Genomic DNA, 17,274 nt, shown 5'->3' with positions numbered 1-17,274 from the left:
GTGAGGGAGAACGTGCACACGTGAGCCAGATTAACGGGGAAGGGGTAGAGGGAGAGGGAAAGAGAGAACCTTAAGCAGGTTCCATGCCTAGTGCAGAGCCTGACCCAGTACAGAGCCCGATCTCATGACCTGAGCCAAATCAAGAGTCAGATGCGTAACCACCTAAGCCAACCAGACACCCCTAATTTCACTGTCTAATCTTATAGACAAATCAATGATATCTTAGAGAAAGCTTGAAGTAAATTCACTGACCGTATAGCAAATATAATAAGAACATGATATCAGGTTGGATTCTAAATGTAGCAGGAAGCAACTGAAGGATTTTGATCTGGGAAGCACATCCTAAAAACCCTAGTTTTGCTTTAGGAAGATTAATCCTGTTTTAGTATATAGAATAGAATACGAGAAGAAGACAGGAAATGACAGAAACATTAATTAGTATAATCCAGTTATAAGGCAGTGAAGGCCTGAATTACATTAGTAAGAGAAAGAAGTGGGAAGGACGGGCAGCAGAGAATACAGCACAGAGTTAAGAGCATGGACTGTAGAACCACATTGATTGTTCCAAATTCTGGCTCTGTCTCTAGTTAGCTAATGGCCTTAGACAAGAAATGCTGGGTCTCAGCTTCCTTCTCTGTGAAAAGGGAACAATAACAGTACCTACTCCTCACTGGGTTATGTTTATAAAAGTTCCTAGTGTTATTATTATGAGGATTAAACCTAAACACTCCCAGACAAAATGGATGGGAAAGTTGAGTAAAATAAAGGGATAAATAGAAGCATGAGTTTTTAGTTCCATAACTTGAAGAAAACTTTAAAAACAGACATTACATGGGTAAGTTGGTAATATTTATCACTATGCATTGCAGGAATGTTTTCTCTCTCTTTAAATTTTTTTTAATATTTATTTTTGAGAGACGGAGCATGAGTGGCGGAGGGGCAGAGAGAGAGACACACACAGAATCCAAAGCAGGCTCCAGGCTCCGAGCTGTCAGCCCAGAGCCCGATGCAGGGCTTGAACTCATGAACCGTGAAACCACAATCTGAGCCAAAGTCACTCAACCAACCAAGCCGTCCAGGCGCCCCAGCAATATTTTCAAATTGTAGATGAGGAACAGTTTAAATAAGTATCTATTGCATGAATTACTGTACATCCATATAACACAATACTTTCAGCCATGAAGAAGAATCAGATCAATCAGATCAATCAAAATCTAAATAGTAATATAGAACTACCCCCAAAATATATTTTTAGTTAAAAAAAAGGATAGGTTCATAAAGAATACTTTATATTGTACTCTAATTGCTTAAAATGAAGATACAATGTATCTATATGCATACATATGCAAATTCTATTTCTGGAAAGGTACACCAGAAACTCTTAACAGATGATTCCTCTGGAGACAGTCTAGAGAACTAGGGATCTAGGGCAGAAGGGAAATTTTGTCTCCTTTGTATACTATTTGATTTTACCATATTTATGTAGTGTTTAGTTAAAAAATTTATGAAAAGATATTAGGGGATAGGCTAGGATGAGTCCAATAACAGGAAATCATATTTACGTATTTTAGCCTGAGCATAACTTTTATTCATTCTACAAGTTTGCTCAGTATAGATAACTGGTAATCTGGTCTAATGATCTTAGGGTTGAAAACTACTAAAAAACTGCTTTTAAAAAGGTCTTAAAAATAGTTCAGGAAGGAAAAACAAAGTGAACCTTAAAAAGTATAGAGGCTATTAAAAATTAGGCTGTGCTTCAAAATTCTAAATTTGTATCTCGGTTTGTGATATGAACTGTGTTATAAACAGTTCATAGGTCCGTAGGCCAGCCCACCAAAGCCTACCATACCGACGATGGTAACTAGAGCACCGTAGTATTAGAGTCCACCATTTTAGAGCCTTGAACAAGATGACCTCTCCCTCCTTCTTGAAAGGCTTTCTTCTCTTGGCTTCTGTGAAATCAAGTAGTCCTAGTTTTCCTCTTATTTTACGGACCTTCTTTGCTTGCTTCTCCTTTCCTTCCCACCTTCAAGTTAGTCGTCTGTCCTTATTTCTATTTAATCTTCCTTAGTGATCTCATCCAGCCCAGCAGCTTTAAAACACCATCTATATGCTAATAATTCCAAAATTTATATATTGACCCTCTACCTCTCCCTTAAGTTTGATTTATATATGAAAATTGCCTACCCCATATTCTCCACATGGAGGTCATATAGGCATCACATGCTTAACATAGCCAAAACAAAATTCTTGACTTACCCCCACAATCCTGCTCCTTCCCGTCTGTTCCATCTCATTTAATGACACCATCATCCATCCAGTTGCTCAAGACAGAAACATATGATTCCTCTCTTCATACCTCACAGTAAATCCTGTTAATGCTATTTTCAAGGGGCACCTGGTGACTCGGTAGGTTAAGCATCTGACTCTTGATTTTGGCTCAGGTCATGATTTCATGGTTTGTGAGATCAAGCCCTGAGTCGGGCTCTGCGCTGAAAGCACGGAGCCTGCTTAGGATTCTTTCTCTCCCTCCTCTACCCTTCCCCTGCTTACACACACACACACACACACACACACACACACACACACGTGTGGTCTCTCTCACAAAATTAATAAACTTTAAAAAAATGCTACTTTCAAAATACATCTCATATTCAATCACTTCTCACCACCTATACCACTATACCCTAGTCCAAGCCACCATAATCCTTTGAGGAGACAACTACAAGTCTTCTAAATGGCTTTTATGCTTCACTTTAGCCAATTCCCACACTCCATTCTCCATCCAGCAGTTAGAGGGAGTTTTAAAAAATATAAATTGCTGGGGCATCTGGGTGGTTCAGTCAGTTGAGCCTCCAACTTCGGCTCAAAGTCACAATCTCACAGTTCGTGAGTTTGAGCCCCGTGTCGGGCTCTGTGCTGACAGCGCAGAGTCTGGAGCCTGCTTCGCATTCGGTGTCTCCCTCTCTCTCTGTCCCTCCCCTGCTCATGTTCTATCTCCATCTCTGAAAAATAAACTTAAAAAAAATTTTTTAGATGTAAATTGCTGACTGACTTATTTTGCTTAGCATACTATTCTCAAGCTCCACATTGTTTCCAATGGCAAAATTTCATTCTTTTTTATGACTGAGTAATATTCCAGTGTGTGTGTGTGTGTGTGTGTACACACATATACACACCACAGCTTTATCCATTCATCAGTCAACAGACACTTGGACTGTTAAGTCAGTCAGAGAAAGACAAATACCATATGATTTCACTCATATGTGGAATTTAAGAAACAAAACAAACACGCAAAGGGGAAAAAAGAGAGGGAGAGACAAACCAAGAACAGATTCTTAACTATAGAGAACAACCTGATGGTTACCAGAATGGAGGTAGGTGGGGGGATGGGTTAAATAGGTGATGAGGTTTAAGGAGCACACTTGTAATGAGCATCAGGTATTATATGGAAGCGTTGAATCACTATATTGTGTACCTGAAACTAATATTATACTGTATGTTAACTGGAATTGAAATAAAAAACATTAAAAAAAATGTAAATCACATCTTATCAATCCCTTGCTTAAAACTGTCCAATAGCTTCCCTTCACCTTTAGAATAAGGAAAGGTCACAAATTCAGTTTTAGACATGCAGAACTTGAAGGATATAAGGCATGTAAGTGAAGACGTGAAGACAGTAAGTATATGGCCCTCAAGAGAGATTTGGGCAGAGGTTAGAAAGTGGCCTTACTTATTGGCACATGGATAGAAATTGAAAACCATGGATTTGGAAGAGAATACTTAAAATTACGTTTGAAAGAAAAAAAAGGGTGGAGGCATAGGATCATGACTTGAGAACTCACATTAAGGCCTGGTAGAAAAGGAAGAGTTGAAAAAATTAAGACTGGGTATGAGAGGCCAGACTCATAATAAGAAGAGCAGATCCGACACCTAGAAAGCTGACGGAAAAGGATGTTTTAAAATGAAGAGATCAAATAAAATGGAGATTGAAAAACATTTGTTTGATTTGATAACACATTAGTCATTCTGTGACTTTAACAAGACCTACTTCAAAGACGTGATGGGGAGGTATGGCGATTAAGACAGCAACTCTAGTCAATGCTTTCACAAACTTGGCTATCAAAGGAGGAGAGGGGCACCTGAGTGGCTCCGTGGGTTAAGTGTCTGACTCTTGATTTTGGCTCAAGTCATCATCTCACAGCTCATGGGTTTGAGACCCACACTGGGCTCTGGGCTCATAGCACAGAGCCTGCTTGAGATTCTCTCTCCCCCTCTCTCTCTCTGCCCCTCTCCTGCTCACACTCCCTGTTTCTCTCTAAATAAATAAATAAACAAACTTAAAAACAAAAAAGGAAAAGGAGAGATTAGAAGACATAAAACTTAAAGCTATATCGCTATAGGAATGATTTGATGGAGAGAAAAAGGTTGAAGACACAGGACATAATGTACATTTTCTGGAAAGGCAGGAGGGGACAGAATCAAGGCACAGATGGAAGAGTGGTACAACTATTTATGATAATGTTCAACATAAAAGTGTACTCGGAAAAAAAGAATATTTAGAAAAGCCATACAAAACTTGTATGTGCTAAATGCCTCAGTAAAGAAAATCTATTTTAGACTATGTAACGTAAAATAACTCTCTTGCATCAATACCTGCAGACATTGACAATTACCAACTCATTCAATAAACATTTACTAAAAGCATAGTAAGGAGCTGGACAGTGTTCTAATCTCTGCAGAATACGGTAAAGAGTAAGACATTACTTTTGCCTTTAAGGAACCCATAGTTAGCAAGCAGGTAAGTTGAGAATTGCAATTCAGTATACATCAGTACTGTGATACACACTTTGTATCTATATACAAAGGAAGGTGGTGACACAAAGAAGGGGCACAATAGCATGGGCTTTGAAGTCCAACAGACCGGTCTGGATCTGAACTCTGACACTTATTAGCTATATACCTTTGGGCAAGTTATGTAGCTTCTCTCTAAGCCTCAGTTCCTCATCAGAGAAGAAGATGCAAAAGTTATTTTCCTCACAAGGTTATGAGGATTAAATAAGTTAATGGTTATAAAACGCCTTGAACAGGGCCAGACACATAGTACCTACTCATTACAAATAACCTATTTGTATTAAAAAAGAGATTTAAAAAAAGAGAGAGAATTTTAAAAAGTTGTATAAAGTACACTTGAATGGGTCTTAGAAGACAATTAGGAGAACGGCACTCTAGAAAGAAGAAATAAAATGTACTGTAGTATTACAGTAAATTACACATTTTTTTAAATCTCTCTCTCCAACCTACCTTTTGCCAAGAATTTAAGGCAACTAACTACAAATACTTCTATACAGCTGAAATATAAAATCAAAGACATCAATGGTGAGGTTAGAGAGATAGAAAGGGACAAACTGAAGAGTTAGGGTAAGGAGGAGAAATTGAGAAGACTGTGACCAATTGGGTAAGAGGTGAGCAAAAGGAATCTACTGTGATTCCCAGGTTTCTGGCTTGGGTCACTAAATGGATGAATTAGCCATGAAACTAGTTAGGATAAGGAGCAAAGAAGAACGAACAGGTTTGGCAGGAAAGATGATGAAATTATTTTCAGACGCTGAATTTAAGGTACTCTTCGGTAACTTGGGTGGTAATGTCTAGTAGCCACAGGCAAACAGTCCAACAGGAAAGTAGGTCTGGGTTGGAGACAGATTTAGGCATTGTCAGGAAATTAATAACATCACCCAGGGAGAATACAAGAGTAGGAAGGGAAAACAAATAAACAGACAGATATATTCTTGGATACTAATATTAAGGGGCAGATAAAGGAAAACTAATGAGAAGTTCAAGAGCTAAAAGGATAACTAAGAGCTCTTCAGGAATAGAGACTTTGTCTAATTATGGGTTCCTAGGCTCTAGTACAGGAGGTAGTCAAAATAAAAATCTAGAGAAGTTGGGTAGGATGAAGACTAAGAGGTATCCAAAGGGTTGAACAATTAGGAAGTTATTACCTTAACAAGAACACTTGAGTGGAATGAAGGAGGCAGAAGCAAGACTGCAATAGATTGAAGAGAAAAAAAAGAAATTAAAATAAATAACAGAGTCTATTCTTTTTGAAAGCTTGGCTGTAACTGAGAGAAATAAAACAGGACATGGGGTGCCTGGTGGCTCAGTCAGTTAAGCATCTGACTTTGGCTCAGGTCACGATCTTGCAGTTTGTGAGTTCGAGCCCTGCATCAGGCTCTGTGCTGACAACTTGGTGCCTGGAGCCTGCTTCAGATTCTGTGTCTCCCTCTCTCTCCACCCCTCCCCTGTGCATGTGTTTTCTCTGTCTCTGTCTCTCTCTCTCTCAAAAAATAAGCACTAAAAATTTTTTTAAAAAAAGGAAAGAAATAAAATAGGACATCAGCTAGAAGAAAACCTAAAAGTTATTCATATAATAAATTGAGAAACAGATTCTTCCTAATAATAGAAAATATAAATGAGCATTTATGAGTAAAATATTTAAACATATGACAGCTTTTGGGTTATTTTTTTTGTTGTTTTTCTTTTTAAGTTTATTTATTTATTTTGAGAGAGAGTGCATACATGCAGGGGAGGGGCACAGAGAGAGGGAGAGAGAGAATTCTAAGCAGGCTCCATGCTGTCAGCACAGAGCCCAGCACAGGGCTCGACCCTGTGAATTGTGAGATCATGACCTGAGTCGAAACCAAAAATTGGACACTCAACCAACGGGACCACCGAGGAGCCCCTAAATACACAACAGTTTTAACAGAATCCAAGTTGCTGCTAGTGATATGTAATTACTTACATAGTATTAAAAAAAAGAGAATTCACTGATAACTAAAAGGAAAGCAAAATATCAAAATGTTGATATAGTGGTTTTTAAGCGGAATTACTATGGATGATTTTCAAGTTCTCACTCAATACTTACCAAATTTTAATAATGAGCTTCTATTCCTTTTATAATTGTGGTGGTAAGAAGTGGAAGACAATAAACCATACTGAACCAAAATTAATGATGTTTCAAAGGCAGAAAAAATTTAAGAGATTCTAACTCAAAGAAGATAGACCATAGAAGAGATGAAATATAAGCAGGTTGAAAGCAGGAAAGAAATGGAAGGAAAAAACAAAACCGACACAGAAATGAAATCTTCATTGAATATAACACAAAGGAGTACAAACACTGCTGAAAACATAGTAAAGGACACGGACAAGAGGACTGAGAAAGGCAAGCAAGATATAAGTGAACTCTGAAAACCATAAAACATTGTTGAAAGCATTAAAGAAGATCTAAATAAATTTAAAACATCCCATGTTCCAGATTGGAAGACTTAATGTTATTAATATGGTAATACTCCTCAAACTGATATGCAGATTCAACACAAATCTCTATAAGAATCTCAGCTGAGTTCATATAAACTGACAAGCTGATTCTCCAATTTACATGGAATTGCAAGGTACCTAGAGTAGTCAAAACAATCTTGGAAAAAAATAAAGTAAGAGGACTCATACTTTCTGATTTCAAAACTTGCTACAGAGCAAAAGCATGGGAGGCAGTGAGGTAACAGCACACGGACAGACATACAGATCAATAGAATAGAATCAAGCGTCCAGAAATAAACCTGAATGTTTATGGTCAACTGATTTTTGACAGAAATGCCAAGGCTATTCCACGGGCAAAGAGCAGTCTTTCCAACAAATGGTGCTGGGACAACAGGGCAGCCAACTGAGACAATCTCTACCCTACACCAAACGTGAAAACTTACGCAAAAAGAATCAAACATAAATGTAAAAGGGAAGCTATATAAAACTCTTAGAAAAAACACAGGGATAAGTTTTCATGACCTTGAATTTGGCAAGAGTTTTAGATATTGATAAACTGGACTTCATTAAAGTTTATTTATTTAGTTTTGGACTTCACCAAAATTTAAAACTTTTGCACTTCAAATAACACAATTAAAAAAGTGAAAAGGCAGGGGCAACCTGGGTAGCTCTGTGAGTTGAGCATCAGCTCTTGATTTAGGCTCAGGTCGTGATCTCAGAGTCATGGGATCAAGGTCCTGTGGGGCTCCATGATGAGTGTGAAGCTTGCTTTGGATTCTCCCTCTGTCCCTTTGCCCCACTCCCCTGTTCACATGTGTGCACTCTTTCTTTCTCTCTAAAAATAAATTTTTAAAAACGTGGTGGGGGGCGCCTGGGTGGGTTAGTCGGTTAAGCGTCCAGCTCTTGATTTTGGCTTAGGTCATGATCTCGCAGTTGGGTTCAAGCCCCATATCAGGCTCTGTGCTGATAGTGCACAGCCTACTTGGGATTCTGTCTCCCTCTCTCTCCACCTCTCCTCACTCTTTCTCTCTCAAAATAAATAAATACACTTAAAAAATAAAAATAAATAAATACAAATAAAAAGTCAGATAACAACAAGTGTTGATGAGAGCATGTGGACACAATTGGAACCCTCATACACTACTGGTAGGAATGTAAAATTCCAGCAACTTTGGAAAAGTTTGGCAGTTAATCAAAATATTAAACACAGAGCACAGAGCTACTATATGACCTAACAATTTCACTCCTAGGTATATACCCAGGAGAAATGAAAACATATGTTCACTCAGAAATCTCTCCACAATTTGTAGCAGTCTTATTATTAACAGCCCAAAAGCAGAAATAGCCTAAATGTTCGTGAGTGGATAAATGGATAGACAAAATGTGGTTTATCCATACAATGGAATATTATTTATCCATAAAAAGGAATGGAGTACTGATATCCACCACTTTAACATGGATGAACTTTGAAAAAATTACGCAAAGTAAAAAAAGGCAGTCACAGAAGACCACATATTATATGATTCCATTCAGATGAGACAGTCTACAATAGGGAAATCTATAGAGACAAAAGGTAGAGTAGCGGTTGCTTAGGGTGGGGGTGGGGTGGGGAATGGAAGCAAGAGGATAAGAGAGGTGCGGCTAAAAAATATGAGGTTTCTGCTCTCTCTCTCTCTCCTCTCCTCTCCTCTCCTCTCTCCTCTCTCCTCTCTCCTCTCTCTCTTCCCCCCCCCCAAAAAAAAAAAAAAAAGAAAAAAAATATGAGGTTTCTTCTTGAGGTGATGAAAACGTTCTAAAATCAACTGTGATAATAACTGCACATATCTGGCTATATTAAAAAACCCTGGTATTTAAATGGTGAATTGTTTGACATGTGAAGTATATCTCAAGCTATTGAAAACAGAAATGGAAATGTTAAGAAAGAGTTTAAAAGGATTAACTAGGGAGTTGGGAGCTAAAAAATAATAATAATAAAGGGATTAACTACTCTTGTACTAAAGAAAATAAATAAAAAATGGAATTGATGGAATTGCAAGATATTTAGAAAATAACTACAACAGGAAGCCTATAACCTACAGAACACAACTAGAGCAGTATTTAGAAGCATTCTTATAATTTAAACACTTAGAATGAAAAGAGCATTAAGCATCCAACATAAAAAGACAGAAATACAACCACAAAATAAAACCTAAGAAAAGCTAAGGAAGGATTTAAAACAATGAAAGAAAAAAGTAATAAATAAGAAAATAGTAGAACTAACTTAAATAAATCCAAGAGCTGGTTTTAAAATCCAAGAACCAAGAAAAAAACACAGGAAATTTTTTTTTTAATCATAAAAGAGTATCTGTTCAACTTCACACAAAATAATTTTAAAAACTTAGATGAAATGGGTTATTTTCTAGGATAATAAAATTATCAAAGCTTCCCCTAAAAGATGTATATTGTAAGCAGCCAAATTATCATAAAAGTAGACATTATTTGTCAAATAGTTTTTCTTCCCCTCAAATACTCACGGTCCAAAGATTTCACAGGCAATTGAATCAAACCTTTAACTTCAATGCCATTTAGCCAGAGATAGAAAGAAAACAAATTTAAAAGCACAAAAAAACAAAACTTTGAAATAACTTTTATGAAAGTGGCATAATCCAACAAAGATAAACCAAAAACTACAGAGCAATTTAGCTTATGAGGAGTGATACAAAATTTCTAAATAAAGTTTAGCAAATAGAACCCAACAGCACATTTAAAATAGTAATACATTGTGACAAAGTGAATTGATTCAGGAATGCAAGGATGGTCCAGTAGTACAATTCACCACAAAAGTAGATCAAAGGGTAAGAATTATGTAATTTTCAAAGAAGCTATAGATGAAGGCTTTAGATGAAATTTACTTCTGTATTAAAAAATCTTAATAAGATGGTAATAGTGGACTACTTTAACATGATTAAATACGTACACTTCAATCTGAAGTCAGATCACATTCCAACAGGAAAGCACCAAAAACACCCAATGAACTTAGGAATAAGACAAAGATCCACTATCTTACTGTTGCATACATTTTGGAAAGTACTTGCCAAAATAATGTGACAAAAGGAAGAAATAAGTATAAACACTGGAAAGAGGCAGATAAAATTGTCTTTATTTGGTAATGATATGATTATTTAACCCCACAACTCTAAAAAGACAACTGGGAAACTAGCTAGTATTAGAATTCTAAAAGTGGCTAGATACAAAATTAACACTCAGAAATTAACAGCATTCCCACATTCAAACAAGATAAAAGATATAATAAAACTATAAACTCCATTTACAATAGCAACAAAAAAGATAAAATACCAAGGGCTAAACCTAAGAAATGTGAAAGGTCTTAATGAAAAAAATTTTAAATGTTATTGAGAGATGCAAAAGAAGACTTGAACAAGAAATGAATATATTCCCTGCTCTTGAACAGAAGAACGAACCGCAAAAAGACATCAAATATCTCTAAATCAATCTATAATGTTCTATCAATAAAAATATCAACAGCGTGGGGGAGAGGAGCTATACAAGCAAGACTATCCAGGAAAACCCTGGCAAGTAGAGTAAGAGCAGACTATAATCAAAGAATGGGGTCATTAAGGTACAAATAGGTGAACTGATCAATGAAACAGGATAAAAGCCCAGTAAGAACCTCAAATTATATGTAGGAATCAGGTACACCTATAGACAGTATTTTAATACTGCAATAACTTGTAGCCACCTAGAAAAAAGTCGGATTCTTACCTTAACACTTTACATAATTTATATTTTATATAGATAAGTACATTTAACTTAAAGTAAAATTATAAAAGTACCTAGAAAAAACTAGAATTTTCATTTTAATCAGAAATAATAGTTAAATAGGAAAGGCCTTTCTTATGATGCAAAATCTAAAATCCAAAAAAGAATGATAATTACAACTACAAAAGAATTTTCATTTCTGCTGAAAAACTGTACCATAAACAAGGTCAAAAGCCAAATGATGAGCTATGAAAAATACCTTCAACACATAGCAAAGACAACTAATTTCCTTAAAACACAGAGTTCCTATAAACAATATTAAACATCTTGATAGAAAATGAACAAAAAAATATAACCAGATGAATAAAAACTATAAGCAGATGTTATAAATAAAGTTAACAAATATGGTTCTTATACCTATTGAAAAGATGAAGAAAAATACACCTATTAAATTGGCAATTTTAGAAAGTTTGATAACCCACTCTATTATCAAGGGTCTGGTTTGCAAGCACTCCAACACCAACAGTGAAACATAAACTGGTACAATCTTTATGGAAGGCAATTTCACAATATCTATGAAAATCTAAATAGTACATATCCTTTGACCCAGCAATCACACTTCTAGGAATTTATTCTAAAGACAGACTCACTCATGTGCAAAAATACATAGACAGATATTCATCATATCATCATTTATATTAGCAAGACTGTAAACATTTTAAATGCCCATCCAAACAAAGAAATGCTACCATTTCTTTCCACGTGCATGTGCACACACACACACACACACACACACGCACGTACACTCAAAATTTATCATTGCTTGCTTCTAGGGAAAGAAGCCAATTAGCTGGGGTCAAAGGTAGAAGGAAAACTTGCCTTTTATCATATGCTCTTTTGTACCATTTGGATTTTATATCAGCAACATATATCACATTTCACATTTTAAGTTATCAGTACTGTTTTTGCCCAGCTTTACCAGTTGTTACATATTTCCTTCTCCTTGTCAGTTTTTCAGTTCTGTCATTAGCAGCAATGTGTAACTGTCATCGCAGGTAATACATTTAATCAAACTGACACCGTGAAATCACAATAGTAACTTGCACTCTATCATCTCCATGATCTGGGTGCCCCTGAGCTCTACCTCTGCATACCTATTCTACAAAAATGTTCCCTGTTCTTTCTTTACTATGTGTAGAGATTATGAATTAGAAATCCAGGACCAACAAGCTAGGAATGTCTTGGCCTATGGGACAAACACAAAATCACGACTGCATTTTAGGAGACAGCAAAAAGGCAAGAAGCTGCTCAAACAAGGTTTCACAAAATTATCATTTGTGCTGTCACCATGAATGCAGAGTGTGGTCTACTTTTAAGTGTAAGAACTTGATTTTATCCATTTGTCCAGAGTCAATGGGGCTGTGGAGGATTGAACCACACTAATCAATCAAATTCACAAGAAACTAATTGCTTACATAGAATGCCAATGCATCCATCTAGAATTTAAGTACATGTACATATGTACAGACGTATATACACAATTAGTGTGTGTGCATATACGAAGAGTGTCAAATCATGCAAATCAAGGAATCACCCATAAATGATAAGTATGCCCAAGGAGAACCACATGGCACTATAAGTGTGTATAGAGAGAAGAGAATAAATCAGAAGGTCAAAGAAGGCATCCCTGAAAGCACAGTGTGATCGAATTAAGTTCTAATGGAAGAGAAGCTAAAAAACAAAAACAAAAAACCCTAAAAGCCAAAAAACAGAAGTGGAGTTAGAGAGTTCTTGGACGATGGGCTAGCATGTGAAATGGCCTCGTGGCAGAAAGAGCATGATATGTCTAAGGTAGCAGAAAACGATCTAAGAGCCAGACCGTATGACGTAAAATTAACTCAAGAGTTACACAATGCAGTGCCTTTTAGGTCATGTTAAGGATTTCTGCCTTACGCTAAAAGCAATGAAAAGCTAGTGAAGGGTTGTAAGCAGAGATGAGAACAGATTTGCGCTTGCAAAAGATGAGTGTGCTATAGGTATTGCAGGGCGAGAGGAGAAGCAGGAAGACTGCTTAGAAAACTGCAGGAGACCTAAGTGAGGGATGATGGTAGCACGAGCTGGAGTTATAGGGCAGAAATAAACCAAATGGAACTTGGTGATTAATTATACCTGAAATACAAGGGAGAAGAAAATATAAGGAGGATGCCCAAGTTTCAGGTTGTGTAACTGCGTGGATAAAGATGCTACCACTGAAGGAGAGAGCAAGAACACTCCAGGAAGACCAGAGTGTTTTGTCTTGTTTCATCAGGGACTAGATGGAGGGTCTGCGTGCAAAAAGTAAGAAAGGGTTCTGGGTGCTTAGTATCTGGCAGTCTTGGTAGAGCCGGACAAAAAATGGAAAATGGGATTAGATGTCAATGGAGAGAGAAAGTTAGCTACAAAAACTTAAAAAAAAAAAAAGAATCCTTTTTTAACCTCCAGGGTCAGCCATAAAACAGGCCTAGATATTTCTATGCCTCACCAGCACCTAAAATCTTCTTAAACGCCTCAATATACAACCTTTCAATGAGTGTGGGGGGAGGGGACAGTCAAAATGCAATACTGGGGAAAATAATTAATCGGTGTAAAAGAATTTGAAATATATTGAGATGGCAGATGTTCCCAATTCTGATGGTAAAGAAATGACAGAAGCTGCCTACTTGGGGAAGGAAGAATGAAGCACCAATCAAAAGGAAAGGAAAGAGAGAAGAGGCTGATCATCCCATTGCATGAATTCTCACAGTTTAAATTTTTCACGTTTTATCTTTCCCTCTGGACAAATGGCTGTTCTTGGCCTTGTGTGCTAAGGAAACGCAGAAATAGCTCCACACCTAAACCGCACATCAGAAAGCACGGCTTCCACTGCCATCTGGTGGTGGCAGTGAGGAAGTGCACCAACTAGGTTCTTGGAGCCTGGGAATGCCTATATGAAGTCCATGGTATAATTAATCTGAGATCAAAGACCTAAAGATCGCAGTGGTAGAGGGAAAACCGGTAATAGTCTTTGGTAAGAGATTTATCTTCTAATCTGTCAATACACAAAAATAGAAGTTTTTGCTGTTAATTTGAGGTAGGTAAAAGGATTTCTCCTTTTTTCTTTTTCACGTTAAAGATCACATATATAGCAGTTCTAGAATACCCAGTCTGATACTATCACCTCCAACTCAACTCCTAGTATATTATATATTTGACTATTTACAACTGCTTCAATGCTAATTTTAATGGCACATATAAATGGTTAATGTGCATTTCGAACACACATCAATAACCTCATCACCAGCAAGCAACTGTCTCATTGAACGTGCAAAATTCCCTTTGTTGTCTACAAATTAATCAAATAATTTTTGACTTAGAACCACAGGCATGGTACTAAAATGAATTTAAAAACCATCATGTTCTCAAAAGTCACCGGCTAAGCAAATATATCACTGATAAAATCAACATTATTCACAAACAATATGGTGAATGATTAACACATCATTCCTGATCGTTCTCTTCAAGGTAAAAAAAATACGCTTGCCCAATATAATATTTGACATTCTGTGCAATATTTACTTCCCTACCTTCCCTCTACTACACTTCACTTACAAATGTACCTCTTTAAAATTGCGCACACACACATCGATCTGATTTGTCTTTTAAAGCATCTGAACTCCAGGATAGGAAATTGTAGGCCAAAACGTAAAATGATCACATTGGATACATTTTTCCAATTCTCAATCAGCTGCTTTTATCATAATTTTGTCACCAAGTATATTCTTGATCTTCATTTTTCTCCCCTTAAAATCTAGACCACGTTATCGATTCTGTCTCTGGACATTGCAAAATATTAATAATTTAACTAGTTTTTCCTAATTCTCTTGGTTCTGTTCCCCATCCACATCCCAACACACTCTACCCCCCTCCCCGCGCCTTTCCTCCTCCTTTCTAGTCTCAGAATGCCTAACTCTTAAACACTCGAGGTGGTTTTTACAAAAACACTCTTTGGAATGTTCTTCCCTCTTCTCTCAACTTAGCACCCTTTAAAAAATAATGTCCCACAGCTAGGCGCCAATATCCTCCTTTTACAGGATCAAACTGCGGAAGAGACTGGGAACAGAGTAACCGAAACATTTGGGAATGTCAATGAAACATCGGCCTCTCCTTTGAAAAGAAAACACAACTCTCAGCACAGAGCTTTCAACAAAGCAAAAATGCTTCTTTTCGTTGTGTTCCTGCTCCGTCCCTGACCTCAAAGACACCTTTCCTTTTCTCTAAGCCCCAGTTCCTCTGCTATGCGTGGGGCCTGCCTTTGCTCCTCCCAAGGAAAAGAAAGCCAGGGAGAAAAGAAAAGGTAGCAGTCGCCTTCCCTTCGCGCCCGCAAGCTGGCAGGACCCTGTCCCACGACTCACCTGGCAGGTGCGGCCGCCCGGAGAGTTGCACGAATCTGTTGAGCTGGCCAGTCCCCCGACCCCCGCTGCCCCCACTGCCCCCGCCGGCCCCGCTACCTCCGCCGCCGCCGCCACTGCCTGCGGCGCCTCCTCCCCGCCGGCGGTTCCTGTCCCAGCCCTGGGCGGCCGACATGACCCGCTAACGATTGCGGCAGCCGGGTCCCGGCAGCCCCTGGCCCGGCGGCACTAGCGGAGCCTCCTTGCTGGGCTCCTCAAGAGACCCGGGAGACTGGGGTAGGGGGAGCGCCCTATCCTCACCAGCGACCAATGACTGGCTTACTTGGTGACAGGCAGCCAATGGCCAGTCGCTTTCTTGGCAGGTGGAGGGAGGCGGGGAGAGACGTGGTAACCATAGCTATGGCTAAAAAAAAAAAAAAAAAAAAAAAGTGGAGAGAGAGAAAGGCAGAAGCAGCCACTCAACACACGCATCAACCGCGCTAAGCAAGCCCGCGTCGCGAGTCCTGCGGGATCAGGAGGGCCAATCGAAGGCCGAGCAAGAGAGGCCACGCCTGCAGAAAGAGTCCTGGCGATAGTCGGTCCTCCAGCCGCGGTTAGGGTTCAGGAACTCTTCCCATAAGTACTCAAATCAGAACTAGGCTGTGAACATAACACACATGTTTGGGGGCAATACAGTGTTTCGCCGGCTGTGCAGACTGAGACCCCTTTCCCTGACTGTTAACACACACAAAGGGCTCTGTTGGAGGAGGAAAAAAACAGAGGAGGAGTCATAGCTTAAATATAAAAGTGAGGTAGTCTGGGTTTCATTTGTCTTGTCTTTGAATTGAGTGGCTGAGCTCCTCAATTAAACACCAGCCACCTACCAAGCAAGCAATTTTAAACTTGGTTAAAAAACATAAAAAAGTGTTGAAGCTAACCAGTAATCCTGGAAATACAAATTAAAACTCCAATGAGAAACCATTTCTGGTTTATTAGGTTAGTAAAGATTTTAAAAATAACACCTATCAGAAGAGTACCAGGAAAAAGGTAATTTCATGGATGACTGATGGCTATGAAAATGTTTTTGTCCAATCAAACCCTTTTTTGCTAGTAGAAAATCTGAATCACCTGAAAGAAACACAGAAATAGGTACGGAAGATGAAGATTGAGGAAAACTGCAGATGTACAGTTCAGAAATTCTTATTGTTAAATAATTGTCACATTATTACTGTCAAATTATTGGTCCAAAATTAAACAGAAAACTTGGCTATGAACTTACGGGGGGGGGGGGTAGTGCAAAGTGGGAAAATACCGATTATTAAAGATGTTTATGAATGATAAGGGAAAAGCATATATACTCTTCAGAGAAAACAACTTTTCAAGGTTCTTAGGTACGGTGGCTTTTCTTTTTTTTCTGTAAACCTTTACATAGGAGAACCTTATGTGATGCAAGGAAAAAAGAGAAAATCTGCTGTAGCTGAGGCTGCATACATATGCTTTTGGTCAAATCTCACGTCACCAGTGGTCCTGCCTCTTTATTTTCCTACTTATAGTCCCTCAAGGCAGGTGTTTTACCTTGTAAGCACTATAAGGCACTGCTTATGAAAATGTTTGAGACTTGAAAAAAAAAAAAGTTTATGGCTCTAAAATATGAAAGTCAAAACTAATAAATGTTAATTTTTCTAAAGAAATTGTACCATTGAGTAAACCAAATAGTAGATGAAGGAAATTTCCTTTTTATAGGAGTATTCCCTAAATAAAGAACAATACAATATCACCATTTTTCAACCTT

General features: G+C 37.9%; 1 protein-coding gene and 1 long non-coding RNA gene across 5 annotated transcripts in view; one reads left to right on the top strand and one right to left on the bottom strand.

Annotated features, from left to right (window-relative positions):
- Window positions 1-15,834, bottom strand: part of KLHDC10 (kelch domain containing 10) — a 70,632-nt gene extending 54,798 nt beyond the window's left edge. The window contains exon 1 of one of the 4 annotated variants that reach the window (XM_043589526.1): window positions 15,507-15,834. In XM_043589526.1, the coding sequence (XP_043445461.1) occupies window positions 15,507-15,678 (172 nt within the window). In that variant the 5' untranslated portion in view covers window positions 15,679-15,834. The remainder of the gene's footprint in view (window positions 1-15,506) is intronic. The other 3 variants (XM_043589528.1, XM_043589527.1, XM_043589529.1) reach the window with 3 other exon arrangements.
- Window positions 6,522-9,388, top strand: LOC122488267. Its single transcript, XR_006298593.1, has 2 exons — window positions 6,522-8,972; window positions 9,083-9,388. It is a non-coding gene; the product is annotated as an uncharacterized LOC122488267 (long non-coding RNA).
- Window positions 15,835-17,274: the final 1,440 nt, after the last annotated feature.

This window comes from Prionailurus bengalensis, chromosome A2 (genome assembly GCF_016509475.1).
Source record: "Prionailurus bengalensis isolate Pbe53 chromosome A2, Fcat_Pben_1.1_paternal_pri, whole genome shotgun sequence".
Taxonomy (NCBI): Eukaryota; Metazoa; Chordata; class Mammalia; order Carnivora; family Felidae; genus Prionailurus; species Prionailurus bengalensis.
The sequence above is the reverse complement of the archived record's forward strand: the minus strand, read 5'-3'. Positions and strand labels throughout refer to the sequence as shown.